Source organism: Syngnathus leptorhynchus, chromosome 4 (assembly GCF_054491065.1).
Source record: "Syngnathus leptorhynchus isolate UIUO chromosome 4, UIUO_Slep, whole genome shotgun sequence".
Taxonomy (NCBI): Eukaryota; Metazoa; Chordata; class Actinopteri; order Syngnathiformes; family Syngnathidae; genus Syngnathus; species Syngnathus leptorhynchus.
The window spans coordinates 4,128,330-4,150,174 of NC_141198.1; the positions used below are offsets into that span (position 1 = coordinate 4,128,330).

General features: G+C 40.6%; 1 protein-coding gene across 1 annotated transcript in view; it reads right to left on the reverse strand.

Moving 5' to 3' along the window:
- Positions 1-3,206: 3,206 nt before the first annotated feature.
- LOC147057666 (protein crumbs homolog 2-like) overlaps positions 3,207-21,845 on the reverse strand; it is a 31,922-nt gene continuing 13,283 nt past the window's right edge. Inside the window, exons 7-13 of the mRNA XM_085910756.1 lie at positions 17,800-18,753; positions 17,015-17,556; positions 16,573-16,738; positions 12,787-13,648; positions 11,117-11,233; positions 10,562-10,688; positions 3,207-8,687 (exon numbers count right to left, since the gene is read on the reverse strand). Coding sequence (XP_085766882.1) covers positions 8,466-8,687; positions 10,562-10,688; positions 11,117-11,233; positions 12,787-13,648; positions 16,573-16,738; positions 17,015-17,556; positions 17,800-18,753 — 2,990 coding nt within the window. The 3' untranslated portion in view covers positions 3,207-8,465. The remainder of the gene's footprint in view (positions 8,688-10,561; positions 10,689-11,116; positions 11,234-12,786; positions 13,649-16,572; positions 16,739-17,014; positions 17,557-17,799; positions 18,754-21,845) is intronic.

Below are 21,845 nucleotides of genomic sequence, written 5' to 3' on the forward strand. Positions count from 1 at the left end.
GGTGAGGGTTCATGAGGTTTTCGGGAAAGTCCATCACGTGACTTGTAGCATCCAGCTTTGCACTAGTCAGCACATAGGTTAAGGGGTCATTGTCAAGCTTCAAGCGAGCCCCGTATAAATAGTCGTGAAATGTTTCACTAACTGCCCGCTTAAGTGCTAAAAATTCAAGTTTATGCACCTGGTAGATTTTTCTCACTTTTTTGAGAGGCCATGACTTGCATAAGCCGCCACTCTTGTCCGACTATCTTGAACCTGATATACTAGGGCAGCACCTAACCCAGTCAGACTGGCATCCGTGTGAAGCAAATAAGGAAGCTGCCAGTTAGAGAACGCGAGGACAGGCCTTGATGTTAATTTCTTAATAATTTGCTCAAATGCATCTTGGCATGTGGTAGTCCAATTTTCCCCAACAGGATGTGACAGTTTACGCGAACAAGACTTGGATCCCACTCTTTCTTTCCTCCAGCTTCTCTCAGTTATGAGCATCCAGTATAGTCTGGTAATCATGGCAATTAGGTCCACACTCATCACTGGTTACATGAATTTTAGTATGAACTTTGGTAGGAACATTGCCCATATGTCGCTTCTTATTCTCCTTTAACTGTCTTTCTTTCTCATATGTTCTAATTTTGTATAGCAGCTCCGAGAAGGTAAGTGAGCCTGTGGAGACATTGCCCTGGGGATCTTTCAAACGCAACGTGTCGATTAAGGAATCATCCCAGCAACCACAACAGAACTGTTTCCTTAGCTGTGAGTCAGCATCTTGTTTAGCTAGACCTTTACTTTCAACAACTTCCTGCATAAGATGGAACCGTCGCAGGAAATCAGATGCCCCCTCTCTACTGTTCTGGTGTGTCTACAAAAATTGGATATACAACTCTTCCCCACCGGTAACATTTCCGTACGCCTTGTCCAATTCATGAAGAAAGGCACTGGGTGCAGCTTAAACACCAATGGAGAGAGCTACATCAACAAGCTGTCTAATAGCAGGCGGTGCTTCTGTGCCTCTGACAGACTGGAATCATTGAGCACCTGTTTGGCCCTAAGCTTCCATATGCCAAAATCTACCTCTGTAGATGATTTGGGGTAATTTCCAGAGAACGCGCGTAGCTCTTTAGTAGGGGGAATGAATGCTTTGGCATCATCTTTCACAATATGTTCGACAATCACTCTCTGCACATTAGCGGGCATGGTGTTGATGGGAACTTTGTCATTCCCATTGACTAGAGTCAATGGGATTTGCAACAAGGGAAGCCTGTGTCCTCCGTGTGGATGCTGGGGTTGATGTTACTGGCACCTGCTCATCAGCACTTTTGGTACACATATGGTTTACTGTTGCCTTTTGTAGTGCACTAGAACATGCATTATATATAAGAGCCAACTCCTTCACTTGTTCGCTGAAACTAGCGGCCATTTCATCAGAGGAATCACTCTCAGCCTCCCTGGTGAGGTCTATTCAGGGGTGGTCAAACCTCAGATTCAGGAGGAATGTGGTCTTAATAGAGCTCCATCACAATGTTTTTCTACTTTTTTCTAATTTTACTTTAAATGTATACTATATGTATTCAAGGCACTGCACTGCCTCTAAAAGGCCAACATACTGTACCTGTACATTTTAATCATGGAAAAAAAGCAACAGTGGGAAAGTTACTTGAGTACATAAGAAATAGATGATGCACCCCACATTAATCTTAGTGACAAAAGATCAAATCACAGCACAGAAAGAATAGATGCACACTGGAATAATTGGTTTAACCAGTTTAGTTTTAAACAGTAATTCAAAGGCCACTGAACCACAGTCATACTTATTTTAATATGCTCTAGTTGAATAATTAATATGCTCTAATTGAATAATTTGAGTATATTACAATAAGTATGAATTGTGGTTCAGTGGCCTTTGTATTGAGGTAGATTGGGGTCAAAGGTTTTGTACTTGAAAAAACAAAACTCGTACTCAAAAAAATAAAACTTGAATCTGAAAATAATTTGAAAAACTTGAAAAATAAAACAATGCATTCAAAATAAAAATACTTGTTACTTTTTTAGTTTTTTTGTTGAAAATACGTTTGCTTCGTCTTGTTAATTTATTTGAATCAACTATTTATTTTTAGGTTTCACCTCAATTTATTTTTCAAGATTTGAGGTCCTATTTTTCAGTTGCGTGTTTTATATTTTCAGATAATACAATTTTTTCCCAGGTTCAACTCCTGTTTTTCCAGATTCACATTTTTTTTTCTCCAGATTTAAATCTTCTTTACGAGTTGCACACTTTTGCCCTGAATCTGGCGTGGGAGCATGGTACAAGCTGAGTGGGGCGTGGAATCACGAGTGAAAGCTGAACTGGAAGGTGTGGAACCGCCCCCCAGAGACACCCCATTCAGGGAGCGCAGAAACTAAAACAAATGGAACTTGACACCTACATACAACATAGTCATGACATTGGCAGCCTTAAAATTGATGCCTGTGACAAATGAGTGAGTGAGTGAGTGAGTGAGTGAGTGAGTGAGTGAGTGAGTGAGTGAGTGAGTGAGTGAGTGAGTGAGTGAGTGAGTGAGTGAGTGAGTGAGTGAGTGAGTGAGTGAGTGAGTGAGTGAGTGAGTGAGTGAGTGAGTGAGTGAGTGAGTGAGTGAGTGAGTGAGTGAGAAAAGACAGACATCCCTTGAAATGCTCCATAGCCTGCCAAATCCCTTTGTAGTTCCGGTACAGTCGGAGGTGGTCTACACCAAAGAGCTGAAATCAGCCAATAAACAAAACCCATTGAGTGACAAACAATTGCGAGTGTTTTCGAGGGGAGAAAATGTTGCATTCTCTTCAGGGTGCGTTTAATGTCGCTAATGTTCACAAAACGCTCGCCAGATGTTTTTGCCATCTGTTTCAGGGATTTTTCCTGTTGCAAGGAAATTTTTAATTTGTTCATAATTCCCTTGCTAGAAGAAAAGTGTGGGCAAACATCTGGCAACCATTTGGCAAACATTTGCGACCTTGAACAAACTCTAAAGAGGATGCAACATTCGCTAAAACACTCGCAATCGTTCGCTGCTCAGTCAGATAAGGGCTTAAGAGAAGAAGATGCAAAAGGACAAGAAAGAGAATGCCTGTGTTTGGTCTGACAGGAGCATTCTAGTAGATCATGGATAGATTTACTAGAGACAGGAGTGAGAGACAGTGGTCCAATTGCAAAAAGAAATGGCTGTTCAGGGTCACTATTTCTTTATTATTCCTTGAACAACGTATGATGAACATACATTTAAACTTGTCCACAAAGAGCAACAATGCCAAATATACATACAGTAAAACATGATGTGGAACTATCCATTTTTGGGACTGACCATTTCTGGTGGACAGTAGCTTTCTGACATGTTGAGCTAAACACTTTTTTAAATGATAAATCTAAATGAAAGCATGAGTAGAAACATTGGGATTTGTTTTACAAATTTACAGATTACGTTAATATGATGTTGAATTTTGCAATTACCAATACAAATGGTACATCATAACAACTTAATACTTTGGAATAGCACTTTTAATTTTGAACTGTAATACATTACAATACATTATGCAACATTGAAAAGACAACTCCAGTGTGAAATCACGACCATATTGTACATCGATTACTTAATTACAGTTCCCTGTATTTTGTAGAACAGTGTTTGACTGTTTAATACCATAATAAACTTGAAATTGCTCTGGAATGTTTCAGATGTAATTTGTTGAGGCGAACAGAAATAAATACTACACACAAAGAAAAAACTGAAAATTATCAGATCGTTTAAAACAAAAAGGCACAATTTGCATCTCATCATATACAAGACAGATCTGTGCAGTCCCTTTTGGCATTTTACAAGGGAACTAAGTCATCACAGTACCTTCATAGAGAGAAATTCATAAAGTCAACAGGCATAAGTACATAAGTTACTGTATGGGAGAAAAAAACAGTACAATGGATGTCTCCATGCAGCGGAAAGACTTAATTGCATTGAAAATTCTTTATTCTTGTGGGATAAGCTCCTTCAGATACAACATCTCATTTGCGAGGTGGTAGATGAGGATGGCTAATAAGGAAAATATTCAAGACAAACATAATGAAAATGAAAAAAACACTACGTAGTATTTGAATAAAAAAATGAAACTGTACATCTTGAGGAACTTGTCGAACAAACGACACACACTTGGGGGGGGTTATAATGATTAAAAAGGGCATTTTAATTGTGCCGTATATGTATTCTATGGAACTAAGGGGTCTAGTTTGGACTCTGGTGGATGAATGAACTGCTTAATTTCATTGGTTAAGATGTGCATAACTAGATTTCATACCAGTCATATTCGTACACCAATGTGTTCAATGAGCTCAATGTTTCATTAGGCCAAATGATTAACAATCAAAGCACTGATTTAATTAAATTTGTTTTTCTTATTTGAATCAACATATTTTTAGAAGAAAAACAAAACGATATATTGTACATTTTGTCTCAGATTTTTTTCTGACGTATTTGCCTTAGTATAGAATAAATAACTGACACCAGAGTGATTTGCAACAATGTATAAACAAACCAGCCGAGGAGTAACCCATGTTCAGTATGCCTGTAAGCCAAAGTCTTTCCTTCCAATTTTTAGACCTTCAGAAAACATTCTCCAAAGAAAACAGAATGTACTATTTATTCTTTCTCAAAAAGGAAATTGTGGCAGTGAGATATGACAAAGTTAGATTTCTGTAATGTGTTTCAATCAAATACCATCTACTATGAATATGTTACAAAAATTCAGAAATGCTGAATATTACACACAACAGCAAAAAACACAAATCATTCACATCATATGTACAAAAATTAATGATGACCACATATGGCTCCCCCTTGAGTCATCTTACAGCAGTTCTTTACACATCAGTATGTTAGGTCAGTGTGTGTATTCAAAACAGATCTTCACTAATTTCACAATTTCCAGTTTTAAGACACATTAGAAGATTAAAACCTGCTGAATGTGTTCTGAGGGATTATTTAGAGGTTTAAGTCAAGCATGAGTGATTTTTCAGACAATATGCAGTTGTCTATGTCATTCAGATGTTAGGGTCCCACCGGGTTTTCTTTTGTTTGACAGTGAAACATCCTTTCTCTTGCATGTGGCATATTTGAACATTAAAAAATGAGTAGCAGAGGAACCTGTAATCTGTATGCAACAAAAACAAATGTGTGTTCACAGTGAGCATATTGCATAACAAACAAAGTGCCATTGAAGGTTCCAAGTAAACGACAAACACTCCATCAAATTGGGCCTGCAGGATATAGTGTTGGGTTAGCAGTGGCGAATTTGCATGAGACAGGGATGTTTGGACTCATACATTACATACCTTTTATCATGACACCCATGAACTGTTTTAAATTGTAAAAAGAAATGCATATCATGTCTTCTTATGTTGGTGAATATGGCAATGTTGAGGTGGGCATGAATTGCAACCAGCCACAAGATTATGACTACCTGCAAATTAAATTCAAGAGCTGTGTTAAATATTCTGTTTTAACAAAGTTAATGATGCCCAGCTTTGATTAATTCATTTCAAAGTTTGACTGTTATAGTGAGTGGACTGACTACAGATCATACATTGAAATATTATAATTAAAATGGGCATGCTTGGTTGGCGCAGACAAGTATTGCTAGAATATTGCCTTATGCAAAGTCTTCTCATATTCTCATATTCTCACATCATGTCATGTACCACTATGACACACTAGTTGGAACAATTCTTTTTTTATGTGTGACACTCTCTAAACCTACCCATCATTAAATTTGATGCTGTTCATGCTACTCAGTGGTCATACAGATTTAAAAAAAGATCATATAAAGTGGACAAAGACAAACAAATATCCAGTGTCACAAAATTCAGAGTTAAAACAATGGCCCTGTTCACACCTCGTATAATACCGCGCATCCTGAGTCATTGGATCTCAATTGGAAGATTCCAACTTGTTGTAAAAATAGTAATATTGGCTTCTTTTTTGGTCGCATACTTGGTAAATGTAGAAAAGTCAAAGGGCTCGTTTTTCCTATACAGGAGCTGGTGAGCTAAAAACTGTCACATCTTCATTTTTGTGCTAGGTGGGTCTAGTTTGTTGAGTTTGGGAATTTGGCACACCGGGTTGTGCCAAGCTAGATGCATGATCAGGGGTAGAAGGCGATCTCTGAGTGAACTCTCCACAACGGCCAACTTTACATCTGTCCTTTCAAATGTACTTTGTGCGCCAATCTCCTGTATTTTCTCGCATTTAATGCATTTTCACATAGAACATGCACCTCTCACTTTTTTTTTTTTTTTTTTTTTATTAGTAAATTTAAGGGAATGAAGGTTGTCACTTCTACTGGATGGCAAATCAGCTACGTTCCTCCCACAATGACGCAAACGCCCCCTTTGACTGCCCACGTCTATGAAAATACTAAACGAAAGAAACCTCTACCCACGAGCACAGTTGGACTGCACTTTGCACTAGACTCATACTGAGCATGGAAATAGGGCCCAGAAATTCACCAAATCATCTGAAAATGCATTTCTCTGTGCATATTTACAAAGTAGTGTTTCTGTGCCTCATAGAAGAAATAATATGTAAATTCAGTTCTTACTAGAAAAAAGACATTTGTTACACCAATTCAACCTTCAAATAGGATCAAACTTCTGATATGAGTAATTAAATCTATATTAAATAATACGAATCTTTAACCCGTGACTTGGCCGTTTAGTTACTTACTTTAATGTGACGTATGTATAAATTTAGGCCAAACAGGTTGAACTATGGTGCCAGATGTACATATTATTGTTCAAACCAGTGTAACATCAAAATAATATTGAATATGCTTCAGATCATTTACTCCGTATATATACTATATCTGGTGGTTAATTATATACTTAAATGCATTGAGATACGTACAAAAACCATTATAACAATTCATGTAAAAATAAACACAGTGAAAGTCATTAATGTTTTTTTGTTCCAGAGAATTTACATCAGAGACGACCGAGCCAGATTTAATCATTTAAACTCTAGTGACAAAAAACAGTCTACAAGCTGTTTTATAAATTAATATCTATTAGTTTGAAAGTCAAAGCTTTCAGTTTACAACTAAACACGATCGACCATATTAACTGTAATTCATTATACAGTATTGAAAAATACGTAAAACATAACATCTTTTCCCGATATCGTGTAATAAATAAGCAACAATTAAAGATAGCTGTCTGACTGGTTAGGACACATGTTTTGAACCAGATTAAAAACAAATTGATGTAAAAATACAGAATATTTGCAAGCAATTCATTCACTTTTGCTGACAGCAGAGCATTTTCTTTCTAGCTGATGAAACCATGCATCATCCTTATTTTGGTTGTTTTACCAGTGCACTCTCACGCATACTGATTGTATCGTTAGTACCACTATTGAATATCTCTTTATCTTTTTGCAATGCACCAGAAGGGTCTGTGAGGTGAAGTACCACGAGGCAGCCATTTTGTATCCACACATCAGCAAACAGCAAAATACATTATTTGTGAGGTATATGAATTTGTGAAAGTGTTGGAACTTTTGCATGGCTTTACCACTATTATGATTGCACTGTATAAATACAAGAGTGTGATGGTTTTAATGTGTTATTAGGATCATGGATGTGCTTGTATCTGCCGAGTTGAAAGACCAACATGTGCCACTCACAGGACTTCTATGAAGCTGCTTATCTTTACTATTATGTAAGAAAACTTCAAGACTTCCTTAGCCAATGAGGCTTCAAGATGCTTCATGAACCAGTTGTTGAGTTTATTAAGCTCGGTAGATAGCACTCTCTGTTCAACATAGGGCTGAAAGCACACAGACATGTCATTCATTAAACCTCCGTTAAATCACCAGTAGTATCTAGAGAAGGTAAAAATACAAATGGTTCATGAAGCAGATTGGAACCTTCACTTTCCCATCACTACAAGAAGTGTACGTATACACGTACCACCATTTGTCACCACCATTTGATCTGTCAGTTAAGATTGCCTGCATTATTAATGCTTACATTTTTTTATCATCAATAACGTTTTGAAAATAGGACTTCAATAGTGGCTGTATCATCATGGGAGATATTTTGTATAAAAAAAATATCTAAATTAGAAAAAAACACGTGTCTTTTCCGTTACTGATAACAATATATGAAAATGACCCATGTAAAAAGTGGTTTTATCGGCTGATGAATAAATGAAATGTGTTGAGTCCAATTCTTTCAAACACTGAGCTTGTCTTTTTACACTTTTATCATGTCCTCTCTTCTGATCAGTTTTGACCATGGAGTTTCAACATCAGTAGTTTTTCCAAAGTGAAGCATCCGTCATTTAGTTCATTCAGACACTCACTTTTTTTTTTCTTTTTTTGGAGTGGATGGGTCACATCATGGCCTTGGAATTCTCTCTTACACATCCGCTGGCTGATATGAGGCTGCAGGTCTCAGATTAGTCTCTCCTCAGGAGGCACTTTGAGAACGCTGCCCATCTCCAACCTGGCTCCAGCTACCTCCTGTGAGCTGGGGCTGTAGGTACCCTCTGACTGACGCTTCTTCCGGGCCGTCATGATGAGGAAAAAGATAACTACGATGGCTACTAATACACATAACGTGGTGATGGGGATAGTCACTACCAGCCAAGGGATCCGCTCCAGTTGCGCCTTTTTCTGCAAGACAACATGAGAGCACCTATTTTTATACACTCCTCTCAAATTTAAAAGGACCATATATCAAGTAATAACTACAAGTCATTCAAATTTCCCAGATAACAACCTGTAAATGCAGTGCTGTGATTTTATTTTAACCGTCAATGGGATTATTGATTTGGATTAAAATAATAATTTTTGTTATTTTGAGAATTTCAGATATGTAATAGACCTAGAGGAGGACTGCAAATTTTTATTCATCAAGGCAATGTGCCATTTGAGTGGAGAGAACAATATCACTAAGATTTGGGAGCAGTTTTAAACCTCCATTCATCCATCCATTTTATTTTTTGTCAGGCTAGCTTGGTGACAGTCTCACCAGCATGGTTATCTCCTGTGGCTCCTCCCGGTTGGATGTGCCACGAACCACTCACTAAGGAGGTGTCAAGGACGCAACCTAACCAGATGCCGAGCCAGCTTATTTGACACCTCTTGAGGTGCATGAGTAGCGGTTTGACTCTCCCTCCTGGATGACTGACCTTCTCAACCTAACATCCTGCAAATCATCCTCCCTGTGTGGAGTTTGCATGTTCTCCCCGTGCCTGCGTGGGGTTTTTCCGGGGACTCTGGTTTTCTCCCACATCCCAAAAACATGCTTGGTAGGCCATTTGAGCACGAGTGCGGATGGTTGTTAGTCTCTGTGTGCCCTGTGATCGTCTGGCAATCGGTTCAGGGTGTTCCCCACCTACTGACCGATGACTGCTGGGATAGGCTCAACCACGCCCGCGACCTCTGTGGGGAAGAGCGGTATAGAAAATGGATGGATGGACAGTATAAATGTGGCACCGCTTCACCCTCCCAAGACACCAGATGGCAGACCATAAATTTCTTGAAGCTGTCCGCAGGTCGTTTTTCATGGCCTAGCCAAATTCCTCCTCCCAGTTGTTGCCTCTGCAACCAGCAAAATTGTGGTTTATTTGGGGCAGTTCATCAGCTGCCTCCGGAGTCCAACAAGTAAAAAATAAACGGCATCCCTTACTATTGACGTCCACCAATGAGCTTCACATATTGTCGCCCTGGCAGGCACCGACTATCTTATGGTCACAAGCTCTGGTCAGCCACCTCAACAATTGAGACATGGAACAATTTTTACTCTGACTCAAAGACCACCGCCTGGGTGAAGTCCTGCTTTTCTTATTCTGCTGAGGCTCTGGAAACATTCCGAGCAGACGCTCTCTCAGAGATTAGTAGAACCGGGACTAACATTTCCGATTCTTGTGGTACCATTTCGATTTAAAAAATGTAGGTGGTATATTTGTATGCTTAGTCCGTCGAATGGAAGACGCTGCTGAACAGGAACGAAGACATACCAATAGTGTGCAGTGCAAAACAAACTCTTACCACCTGAACTACGGCACAGGCTCCAGGCAGCTCCGTCATGCTTTGGTACAAACAGACTTCTTGACTCTTCTTGACAAGGTAACGACTCAACAAAAACTACATGGTGAATTATATGGTATTAATTTTCACCCAGGACAATGATGTTCCCCAAATGCAAACATCATCTAATCTTAGTATGTATTTCTCGACTGCAATTTCCCAATACACTCCTATTTATGGCTCTGAATTTTTGTCCCCTTCCAAGACTATCTAAATAATCCTTCTGGGGATAACGGGTTTCCCAAATTCTGGACCCCAAACTCTGTTTAAAATTGAGGCTTAGCTGTGTGTGTGTGTGTGTGTGTGTGTGTGTGTGTGTGTGTGTGTGTGTGCGTGCGTGCGTGCGTGCGTGCGTGCGTGCGTGCGTGCGTGCGTGCGTGCGTGCGTGCGTGTGTGTGTGTGTATATCTCAGGTAATTATCAATGAATTGATGTAAATATTTCATCATTACTTACATTGCTTTCACACAGTGTGCCACTATAGCCTGGCACACATACACACTGAAAGTGGTTGAGTCTGTCTAGACAGGTGGCACCATTAAGACAAGGACTGGACGTACATTCGTCTATTTCTGTCCCACACCTGAAAGACATCAGCAGAGCTTTAATACAACACAAAGTGACACACACCTTCACCAGCAGCTCTCACGAACATTCTCCTGACCTGACATGGTGAGAAGGCTAAGCCTCTCTAAACAGCATTTTTGGAGAGATTTAATCGTGCAAAGAAAAAAAGGCAGATTTTAACCTCATATATGCAAACTCTAAAGAATATGACTACACATTATATCCGTGCAACTCCACTGATAAAACCAAAACACACAATGTTGAGATAAATTATTAAAAAAAAAAATACAAATAATTATAATGATATTATATCTATAGTATTTTTGCCAACCAATATCCAGTGTAGCATGAAGAGGAACTCTAATTGGATGAGTGACTACGTACAAGAATACTAGTACAAATCAACAAAGCAAGTATATGGTATGGAATGTGTGAGATGCTCACCTGGCTCCAGTGTACCCTGGCTTACAGGTGCAGTTGCCACCAGTGTCCCCCCCTATGCATACTCCTCCATTAAGGCACTCTGTTTTGGCATCACATGCCGCTGGAGGAAATCGCCACCTTTTGGCCACAGAAAGAGAAAGGGGGGTGTGATAGCTGAATTCTTTGTATTTTTTTTCTAAGGCAATTCACTGGGCATCAATTATACGCATTATGAATATCCGAATTGCGGGCCTGTCCTCATACCTCGGGATTGACTGTACAGTAAAAACTTGTTCAAATTAGATTAGATGGATCATTCCACCTCCAGATCGGATCGGAGTTCAGTAACCTTTTCTTTTAACTCAGTGATCGTGTCTAAAATCCAAATCGAGTAAAGCTTGAGTATGAGTTATCATAGCAGCATAACTTCAATTTTGAAAACTGACAAGCAATTTCGGGAAAAATACACGTTACAACTTCCAAAACAAAACTGTTTGGATTTTGAAGCCCTTTGAGACTGCTTGTGATTTAGTGCTATACAAATAAACTTGACTTGACTTGACTTGTGCCCCACAGTGTACCAGTGAAGGCAAAGGGATATAAAGGTATATAGCTATAATGAAGAAAATCAAACTATTTCCAGCGTGGTCCTAACCAGTGAAGTAACAGTATCGAATGACCAAGTACAGGCAATAATGGTAAAAATGAAGACAGAGGGGCCTCGGTTTTAGACCACAATCCGTTCCAGAAGGCTGTTCGAGAAGTGAATTGTTCGAATTTCGAATCATGTTTTCCCATAACAAATAATGGAAAAAATTTAATCCGTTCCAAGCAAAAGAAACGCCTTTTTTACGCATTTTCTCATTTGCGCATTTTTGACCGATCGCCCAACTGCAGCGCACCGCCGAACGCGCAACCGTAGCGCGTCGCAGACCACGCAACTGCACTGCGCTGGTCGCATTATTGTAACAGAGTGGTCGCTGAAACTTAGAAAATAATTTTATAGTCCTGATGTACTTTCCAAAATTGAAGTTGACCTCAGTGCGCAGGGAACTTAATTTTGTCCGGTCGCGCAACTGCAGCGCACTGCCGAACGCGCAACCGTAGCGCGCCGCCGACCGCACAACTGCACCGCGCTGGTCGCATTATTGTGACAGAGCGGTCGCTAAAATTTAGAAAATATTTTTAAAGTCCTGATGTACTTTCCAAAATTTAAGTGGACTTCAGTGCGCAGGTAGCTTAATTTGGTCTGATCGCGCAACCGCCCGCAGCGTGCCGGGCGCTCACTGTCGCATTTCTTTAGGAGCGTCTTTGTGTTTTAGGATGGCTTTACTGCTCCCACTTGCTTCATTTGGAGGCATGATTAGAGTTGATGCAATCCTCAGAGTAGCAAGAATGTAATAACGAACGGAGTCAGTTGGCATGCGGGTCTTCTCGGCTCATCTCACGAGGTTCGACAACCGAATGTTGTCAGACATCCGAAGCAAAAAAATCTCCAATTTTTTGTTCGAATACCGATTTGTTCGAGAACCTGGACATTCGAAAACCGAGGCTCCACTGTACATGCCTAGTAATAAGTCGGTTATTACTGGTATAGCTACTCAAACAATAAAAAAAAATTCAAAGTCTGTTCTGCTATCAAAGTTTAACATGCTATAAAACTGTATATAAGGCAAAGATGAGTAACTTACTGACAGCGTTTGCCCAAGTATTCAGGAGGGCATACACAGGTGTGGGTTACTGTTGTTTCCACACAAGTCCCCTCATTCAAGCAGCTAAACTCCAAACAGTTATCCACTTCTTCCTGACAGTTTCTTCCCATATATCCAGGCTCACAGTCACACTGGTAGTCTGCCAGAAGGTCTTTACATGTGCCATAGAAACAGGGCCCAGAAGAACACTCATTTATCTCGGCCTCACATAGTTCTCCCTCCCACCCTTGGATGCAGCTGCAGTTAAACTCATTAAAATGGTCCTGGCACACACCCGCATTGAAACACGGTTGAGAGTCACAAACTGGGGCACCATGGCATCCCAAGTTTGGCTCACGACCACTCAGTCTGGTGAAATGACTTGTCTGAGGGGCATCTGGCACACTGAAAATTGGAAGGTAGACTCCACCGACTCTGATTTCCCCCAAACATCCAGAATATTTCTCTGCCAGCCAAATTTGGGTATCATTGAGGAAGCTGAGGAAGCCGCCAACTCCAAGGGTACATCCCGCCGTCTGTCCATCTACAGTGAGACACCATCGGGACACTGATTGTGCAGGGTCGATCATGGTCAAGCGGATGCGATGCCACGCTCCATCTGCAATGGTCCTGTCGCTGGTAAAAGCCAGCAGATCTCCACTTGTCCCAGTGCCCATTTTGACAAGAAGTGTGGAATTAAGGAGACCCAGACAAAAAACCTCAGCTCCGTTTTCTGCCCTCAACAAAATACCGTTGTCGTCGCGTGTTCTAAAATCCATCATGATGTTGGTTACTGGGCTCAACAGGGAGCTGTTGGCAAAATACTCAAGAGCATTGTCCTGGAAAATGGCTTGAGTCAAACCTGTGGGAAGCAAAGATAATGAGGTTCACGTGCTGTGAAATGACAAAAACATTAACCAATTTTTACAGACTTCCTTCAGTTTGGCCTTTATGGCATAGCCAGGGCTCCACACTAACATTTTTACTCGGAGCACAGTAGCAATAACTTCAAATTTTTGGAGCGCTGGAAGGAAATTCAGGTGTGCACACAGTAAATTGACTCGCAAAGTAAATTTTTACAATTCGCCTCATTTTCACCCTGTTACTGCTAAATATTTGCAGGAGTTACAATGTTTTTAGTTCACATTTTATTGTGTTTCAACACAACATCCATCCATCCATTTTCTGTACGGCTTTGTCCCCACGGGGGTCGCGGGCGTGCTGGAGCCTATCCCAGCCGTCATCGGGCAGCAGGCGGGGGACACCCTGAACTGGTTGCCAGCCAATCGCAGGGGACACAGAGACGAACATCCATCCGGACTCGCATTCACACCTAGGGGCAATTTGGAGTGCTCAATCAGCCTACCAAGCATGTTTTGGGGATGTGGGAGGAAACCGGAGTGCCCGGAGAAAACCCACGCAGACACGGGGAGAACATGCAAACTCCACACAGGGAGGGCTGGAGGTGGAATCGAACCCGCACCCTCCTAATTGTGATGCGGACGTGCTACCTAGTGCGCCACCGGGCCGCCTCAACACAACATAAACCCAAAATAAAAATAAGTTATACATATTAATAATGAAAAAAGTCAAATTAATGTTTGTACCAGCAGTGCAAGTATGTTCCACATTCACAGTGGGTGCTTCTAGGTATGGACAGGAATGTTTGTAGTTGAATTGAATTTTCTTGCCCGACTCGGTTCCCATTCACACAATGTTAACGTGAGCATCAATGTTTGTCTATCGATGTGCATGCTCTTGACTGGCTGGTGACTACTCCAGGAATTTTCCCCATTGGCACATGAGGTGTGTTGGGGAGAAAATAGTCTTATTAAGACTTTTTGGGTAGTGGCCCTGAAAGAAGCAGTGCTGGCCCATTACAGAGGAAAATATAAAACTTTGAATCTTGGTTAATATTTCATATTTAGTTCTCACGGTTGCATTTATGGTTTTAAATTTTTACAAACCTCACTAAAATGAAAGCATGTCATTTACACACACATTGTTAATATTACTACTTCTCAGAATAATGTCCGTACTGACATTTCAACGATGTACCGTAATTTTCGGACTATAAATCACGTTTTTTTCATAGTTTGGGTGGGGGGACGACTTATACTCAGGAGCGATTTATATGTGATTTTTTTCACAAATTTTCAAAATTCAAAAATCCGCAATGTAGTGAAACCGCGATAAACGAACCGCGATGTAGCAAGGGATGACTGCAAGTGACGTCACCGACACCGCGCGGCGGTTGTTTACATAAAGGACAAAAGATTCGATCACGGGATGACGAAGATGACGAAGGGCCCCACGTTTGAAGGATTTAATGATTTGGAGTGACACAAGGTTTGAAATACGTATTTATGTTTTGTGTAGCAACTTGTATATGTTTTTATTGTTACAGTTCAGTAGTTGTTGGCTTGTTTTGTTAAATAAAGAGCCGTTTACCAAACTCACGTCTTTCCTGGTACTTTGTTAACTCTACAATATAGTTATATACTAGATCTGAGCGGCGCGCGGCGTTGTTGACATAAAGGACGAGGAATTTGATCGATGGATTTAATGATTAGGAGTGACACAGATGGTATGATAATATTGTTCTTATAAAAACCCACGTCTTTCCTGGTACTTTGTTAACGCTACAATATAGTTATATACTAGATCTCTGCGGCGCAGCTTTGTTGACGAGGAATTTGATCGATGGTTTTAATGATTTGGAGGGACACAGATGGTTTGATAATATTGTTGTTATATGATAGTTATTTGAAATGTACTTTATATATCATTATATGGGTCTGGGGAATAATTAGAAATGCAACTTACAACGGGTCCGACGTCAGCATATGCGGCGCATACGCGGCATTGTTTACATAAAAGACAATCGATGGATTTAATGAATTGGAGTGACACAGATGGTTTGATAAACGTGTTATTTATGTAATACTTGAATAACTGAATGTTACGTCAGGCCCGTTCTCAGCTCCTCCTTCGTGTATAGGTCACGTTAGCATACCGTATTGTTTAGCCTGTTGTTGCTGGTTCATGTCTGTTCTTTGTCTTGGATTTTGACAAATACATTTCCCCAAAAGTGCAACTTATACTCCGGTGCGACTGGTTTTTTTTCACTTTATTGTGCATTTTACGGCTGGCGCGACTTATACTCCGGAGCGACTTATAGTCCAAAAATTACGGTACTTAATTTGTTAACTTAACGACAAACGGTGTCGCTGCTCATGTGAAGATAGTTTGCTGTGCCGGCATCGAAACAAATTGAAAACAAACATCACTCATGATTAGCGTTGCGGCTTACATTGGTGACTGCAACCATCAATGTCTTCGCCATTTTTCGAGTATGAAGGGAACCACGAAGCTAGTGCTCTAAAGTGTGTTGATGCTGGTGGAATCTTAAAACATCTACAATGAATAAATCTTTAGTCTTTAGCACGCAGCGTTGTTGGGTTGTAATGTGGAAACGAAGTTATTGAATTTTTCATCCACTTGAACTGCCTCATTTTAGGGGCAGTCTGGAGCCCTGAGACTTGTTGTATTTTTGCTTATTCTGGTGTCATTTGCTCGTAATTATATTTCATATTAACAGCAATTGCATTGAGACTCCTGACAATTCACATGAAATGTTAAAAAAACTCAACTTGGATTTCTTTCCTGGATGTATATTGTCTCTGATTGGTAGGTTGTCCGAACCATTGAATGTTAAGTGACACGTTTTAAATGGTCTCGGGTGACTTTTTGCATGAATGAGGCAAATGACAAAAGATTACTCACATTCATAACCATCCCATAGGTCGACACATTGCCCTCCTTCAAAGCAAGGGTTCTCGACACACCACAAACGTCTCTCGCACAGCCGTCCAGAGAAGTTAATGGAACAGTCACATTTGAAATCATTCCAGGTAATCTGACACTTTCCATCATTGAGACAGGGCTCATTCTGTGTACAAACACAAACACACGTGCGTGGATTAGATGCCGCTCACTTGCAAAATCTCTAACCCAAGATGACTGCAGAGGTTCAGAACAAGCTGCAGAGCAGATTAGGACATAACAAACAGATCAAAGGGATTCACAACCAGATCAATGTCAGGTTGAGGCAGTACAGCACAGTTCAACTGTCAGAGTGCACGGAAACATTGCAACACGCTTCAAACTAAAAGCATCAGTAAAACTGTAGTAAAACTGAGTTAATCTAATAATTTGTGCACAGTACCTTGCATGAATTGTCACTTTGACATCCTGGCAGAACATTCTTCTCTGCAGTGGCCTGATAACTCTCCACCTCTTCTTTATAATCCACAAAGGACAAATGCTTGTTATCCAGTCGAATGTCTTGTAGACAGCCCTTAAATTTTCCACCCCAGGAATTCCCATTTTCACCTCCAGGGAGTCCTCCAACATACACAACATCCCCTGCCTCGATGCTCACATTACCTATGGCGCGATGGTTTCCCGCTATGGGGAAGAACACGTGGCCAGAGTTTACTTTTATCGTCACCAAATTATTTTTTCCATCTGTGACAAACTTGGCCTCCGACAAGAGTGTGGTGTGAGTGCTGTAGATGGCGACGGTAGCTTCCTTCAGGTAAAGCGTCAGGTAGGACCTTTCCCCTCGACGAAATTGCAGAAGAAGGCCATTTTTTTTAAGCGAGCGCATTATAAAGGAGATGGTGAAATTTTCTCCATGGGTTTCTTTGATGTTGAAGGCTGCATAGCTTGTAGTGTTCTCATGACCAAAGGTCCAGGATGGGTACTCTACAAAGACAATGTTTAAAATTATTATACAGTAATGTATATGTACATGCAGTGTCTGAATGACTTTTAAATGGCTGCTGTATAGGAGTAAAACTGTAGCTTGTCTGTTTTAGGAACTAAACAGGAACTAACCTGCCTGAAGCTGCATGACCACAGCTATTGATAGTTACAGTGACACCTACAGATAGTTTATCGGCATTCAGACATCTTAAAGCATAAGACCACAGCTCTAAGAAATCTCACCTCTTTCGCATGTTTCGCCAAAGTATGGCCGGTGACACTGACATTTGGCCACAACCCACATGTCCACGCAAAACCCAAATTGTTTGCAAGGGTCATCATGGCACAAATCTTCTTTGACACATCCCAATTCCAAACCCATGTTGTCCTCTCTCATGAGGTCCTGAGGCATCAGCAATTTATAATCAACTTGAAGGTCTTCCATGCAGCCAATGAAACTCCTCCCACCTGACGTGAGTGTCAAATATTCCTTTGGTGCTCCTCCTACAAACAGCTGTTGAAAGGAATTTGACTGGAAGAAGATAAGATGGTTGTACACTACATTTTCCACTTGACATCCTTCCTCACAGCCAGGTCCCTCTACAAACATAATCAGTCTCTCATCCATCGTCACAGTGACTCTGTACCATTCTCCGTCGTTGACTGGACCTGAATAAATAACCTGTAGCAATCTCCCAAATTTTAACCTGGCCTGAAGGGAACCCCGCACTAACTCCAGGGAGATGAAGTGTTCCAGGGTACCACGATGGTACAACAACATGTCCGGCAAAGTGCTCCTGAATCTTAGTTGCACACTGAGTCCATAGTTGTAGTCATCAGTACCTTGCCTTCCTCTGTTTTTAGACACAGGCAGCTGCATGTGGACGTAGCCCTCTGAGTTGAAGGAAAAGGTGGTAGAGGTGTTGCAGAGTTCTCCCGTCCAGCCTGGCCCACAGAGGCACGTGTAGCTATGATCTCCATACGCTGTCAGCAATGGCATGCAAATGCCCTCATGCTGACAATGGTGCTGCTGACAACCAACCAGAACAACATCGCAGTTGCGCCCGCCCAATGGCTCTCGGCCAGTTTCTGGTTCGGGACAGTGACATATATAAGAGTTGGCAGCATCTTCACATGTGGCACCATTCTGACAGGGATTGCTGTCACACTCGTCAATGTCCACTTCACAATGCACACCTGCATTAAAGAACCAACATTTTAGTCATTAATATTGAAACAATGTACTCACATCCATTCATAATGCTCACAATTAATGTATTCATATAAACCCGAATCAAACATTGCCTGTGCTGGAAACTGGCTCAGGCTACTTCTTTATTTAGATGCAGAGACAAGCTTGCCTGTATGTAGCCTTCTAAGCAGATTTGATTGAGGCAATGTGTTATTTTGTTATTGGCAGATGAGGAAGCTGAGAGAGCAAATTGTAACTGGGTAAATTCAATTTAGAATAATATTCCGACACTTGTACACTTGATGAAAGATCATTGACTTTACTGTCATACAATCATTGTAGTATGTGCTGGCTGGTTAATTTTTTAACATCACAGCTTGAGAAACTTGAGACAGAGCAAGAGAAAGGTTTTGACAAATTTGAAAACATTGGAAACCCAGTGAGCACTATTTGTGATACTATATGACAAAGTTATGTCTTCTAATACAAACACGTTGTTTTCTAGCTCCTGTACATCAAGTAAAAGTGCTGTACCATACTGTACCTGTCAGCTGCCATGGCCCACAGCAAAAACAGAGCAGCAGCAACAGTAACCTCCTTCCTCTCATGTTCCAATGAGTTTACAGCCAAGAAACTCACACTTGCAAGATGACACAAGTGACACAACCACGTCCTTCTTTTTACTCCATAAGATTAAAAAAAAAGCAAACGTGTCTTTACTCCTCCTATACTCCATGCAGGCAGACAGGAGTGATTACAAGGCAGCCCTGCCCACCTCTTCTTTTTTACCCCTCCTCCATCCCTCTGTCCCTCCCTCCCTCACACCCTGCGCTCCTGACCGTCTGCAGCCCATCCCGAGCTAAGTCATAAGCCGTCAGCTTCCAGCTGGCTCCTGTCAGTATTTGACAAGGAGAATGCATTCCTGATCCCGGCACTGGCCCGTGGGTGCCGAGTAGTTGCAGGTGCTCCTGAAAAAGACCAGTAGGGGACACTACAGGCCTATGGCGATATGCAACTATGGCCATCTAGTTAAGCCAACAGAAAAAAAAAAAAAAAATCAAAGTACACGCACATACATGCACACAAACACATGCACACACACACACACACATTTATTCAGTTGTATTAGAATAGAGGTTGATGTCTGTGCCCAATGTCAATCGGGATCGACTAGTCAATTTAAAAAATGGTGTTAGTACATTGCATCCTGGTAAAATAATAATAATAATAATTTGTATCCATGAAATTTCCCATAAGTGAGTGACAGTTAGGGTTAGGTTATAGGCAAGCATTGTGGTGCAACGAGTGTATATGTCGTTTTCACAACGGACACAAGTTAAACTCTCAAGGCAAGTATGCATCAATTTGTGCTGGGCCAAACACTCAACAGTTTGCTTCTTTGTCGATTTAAGTTCAAGATTTGCAACCCAAGCCACTTATTTGCGTGTTTCGTCAGCCACGAATGTTTCGTCACGACAGCCAGTTAGTGTCAGGAATTGACTGCATAGATATAATGTGTTCCACACAACGTAATTTGATACTGTGCAACACTAATACAGTATATTCATGTTTCTTGTTTACAATTATTGGTTGTACTGTGAGCCAAACTAGCATTAGCATCAGCCAAAGATAGTTTGACTTTGTTTGTTTCTGTAAGAGGAGATACTATACTGCAGAAAGTGAAAGGGCCTTAGAGACCCATATTTAAGGACGGGAAAGAGGACTAGGTGGAATAACTCAAACACACCTGATTCAAATGATCAGGATCATTGCAAGTTTCGACAGAGATGGTTGATGAGCTGATCATTTGAATCAGGGTTGCTGCATCAGGAAGACATTGAAAACAGGCAGGATATCGATCTCAAGGGACCAGGATTATCTACCCCAGGTTTAGACACAAACACCTAACATAAGATATTTGCAAACTTTACAATATTGCTGTCTCCCGCCACTACCTTGAAAGGAGCAGTCCACTTTAACTTGCTACTTTGTTTATTTTGGCACAGACAGCTGCTTAATGGTGCAAGTTATAGTAGAAGCACAAGACGATACACAATTTAACATTAAACAATAAAATACGGGGTAGCCGTGGCTCAGGAGGTAGAGCGGGTATTCCAGTTAGCAAAAACACCTGCTGTCCGACTCCCGCTCGAGTTGAATCATTTGTCATTGCGGCCACATATGGAGTTTACTGCTACCAGAGTGTGAATGTGCATAATTAATGTGTCCATTGTGGGCACTTTAGTGTGTTACAGAAAAGTACCATATTTATCAGATACATTATTGTTAAACAGCAGATTTAAACAGTAAACTGGTGTGCAGTGTACACATAATACAATTATCCTACTGTCATGTCTGGAATCCAAACTACAGTAGTATACTATTCTAATAATAATAAATGCGGTGAAAATCACCACAGCACCCACTGTTATTCTATGCAAATATATTGTAATTCAAAAGTCAGGCCGCAGTTGTAAATAAGAACTCGTTCTTAATTGTTTGCCTGGGTAAGTAAAGGTTAAAGGAAAAAAAAAAGTATCCAGTCCTGTACTTTTAAAAATAAATATACAGTTGGTGATGAGGGATCTGAGGCGGATCACCACCCTCGCAGACACTACCATGACAATTGGGAGCACTTTCCCAAAGCTCTTCACTTTGAATATGGACATGCACTTTTTCTTTTCCATTGCAGGCTGGTCATACTGAAAAGGGGATTCTCCCATCTGTGGTCTCTTCTCAAGGTTTCTTATTTTTCCCCAGAAAGGGTTCTTTGAGTTTTTCCTTGCCCTCCTCGGAGTTAAGATCAGGGGATGTTGAGAATAATTGACAATTTTGCACATGTGGAGCCCTTTGAGGCTTGTCTGTGATTAAGGGTTATATAAATAAATTTAACTTAAACTGGAATTGATTCGTAACTAAAATTGAAAAAAAAACATCTTAGTTAATAAAATAATATAAAGTACAAATATGTTTTTTTAATCAAAAACAAAAACTAACTGAAACTACATTTTACGTTTACAAAACTAACTAAAATGAATTAGAATTGTAGTGAAAATGTCCTTCTTTTTCTTCTTTGACAGTTGATTTGATATGTGAG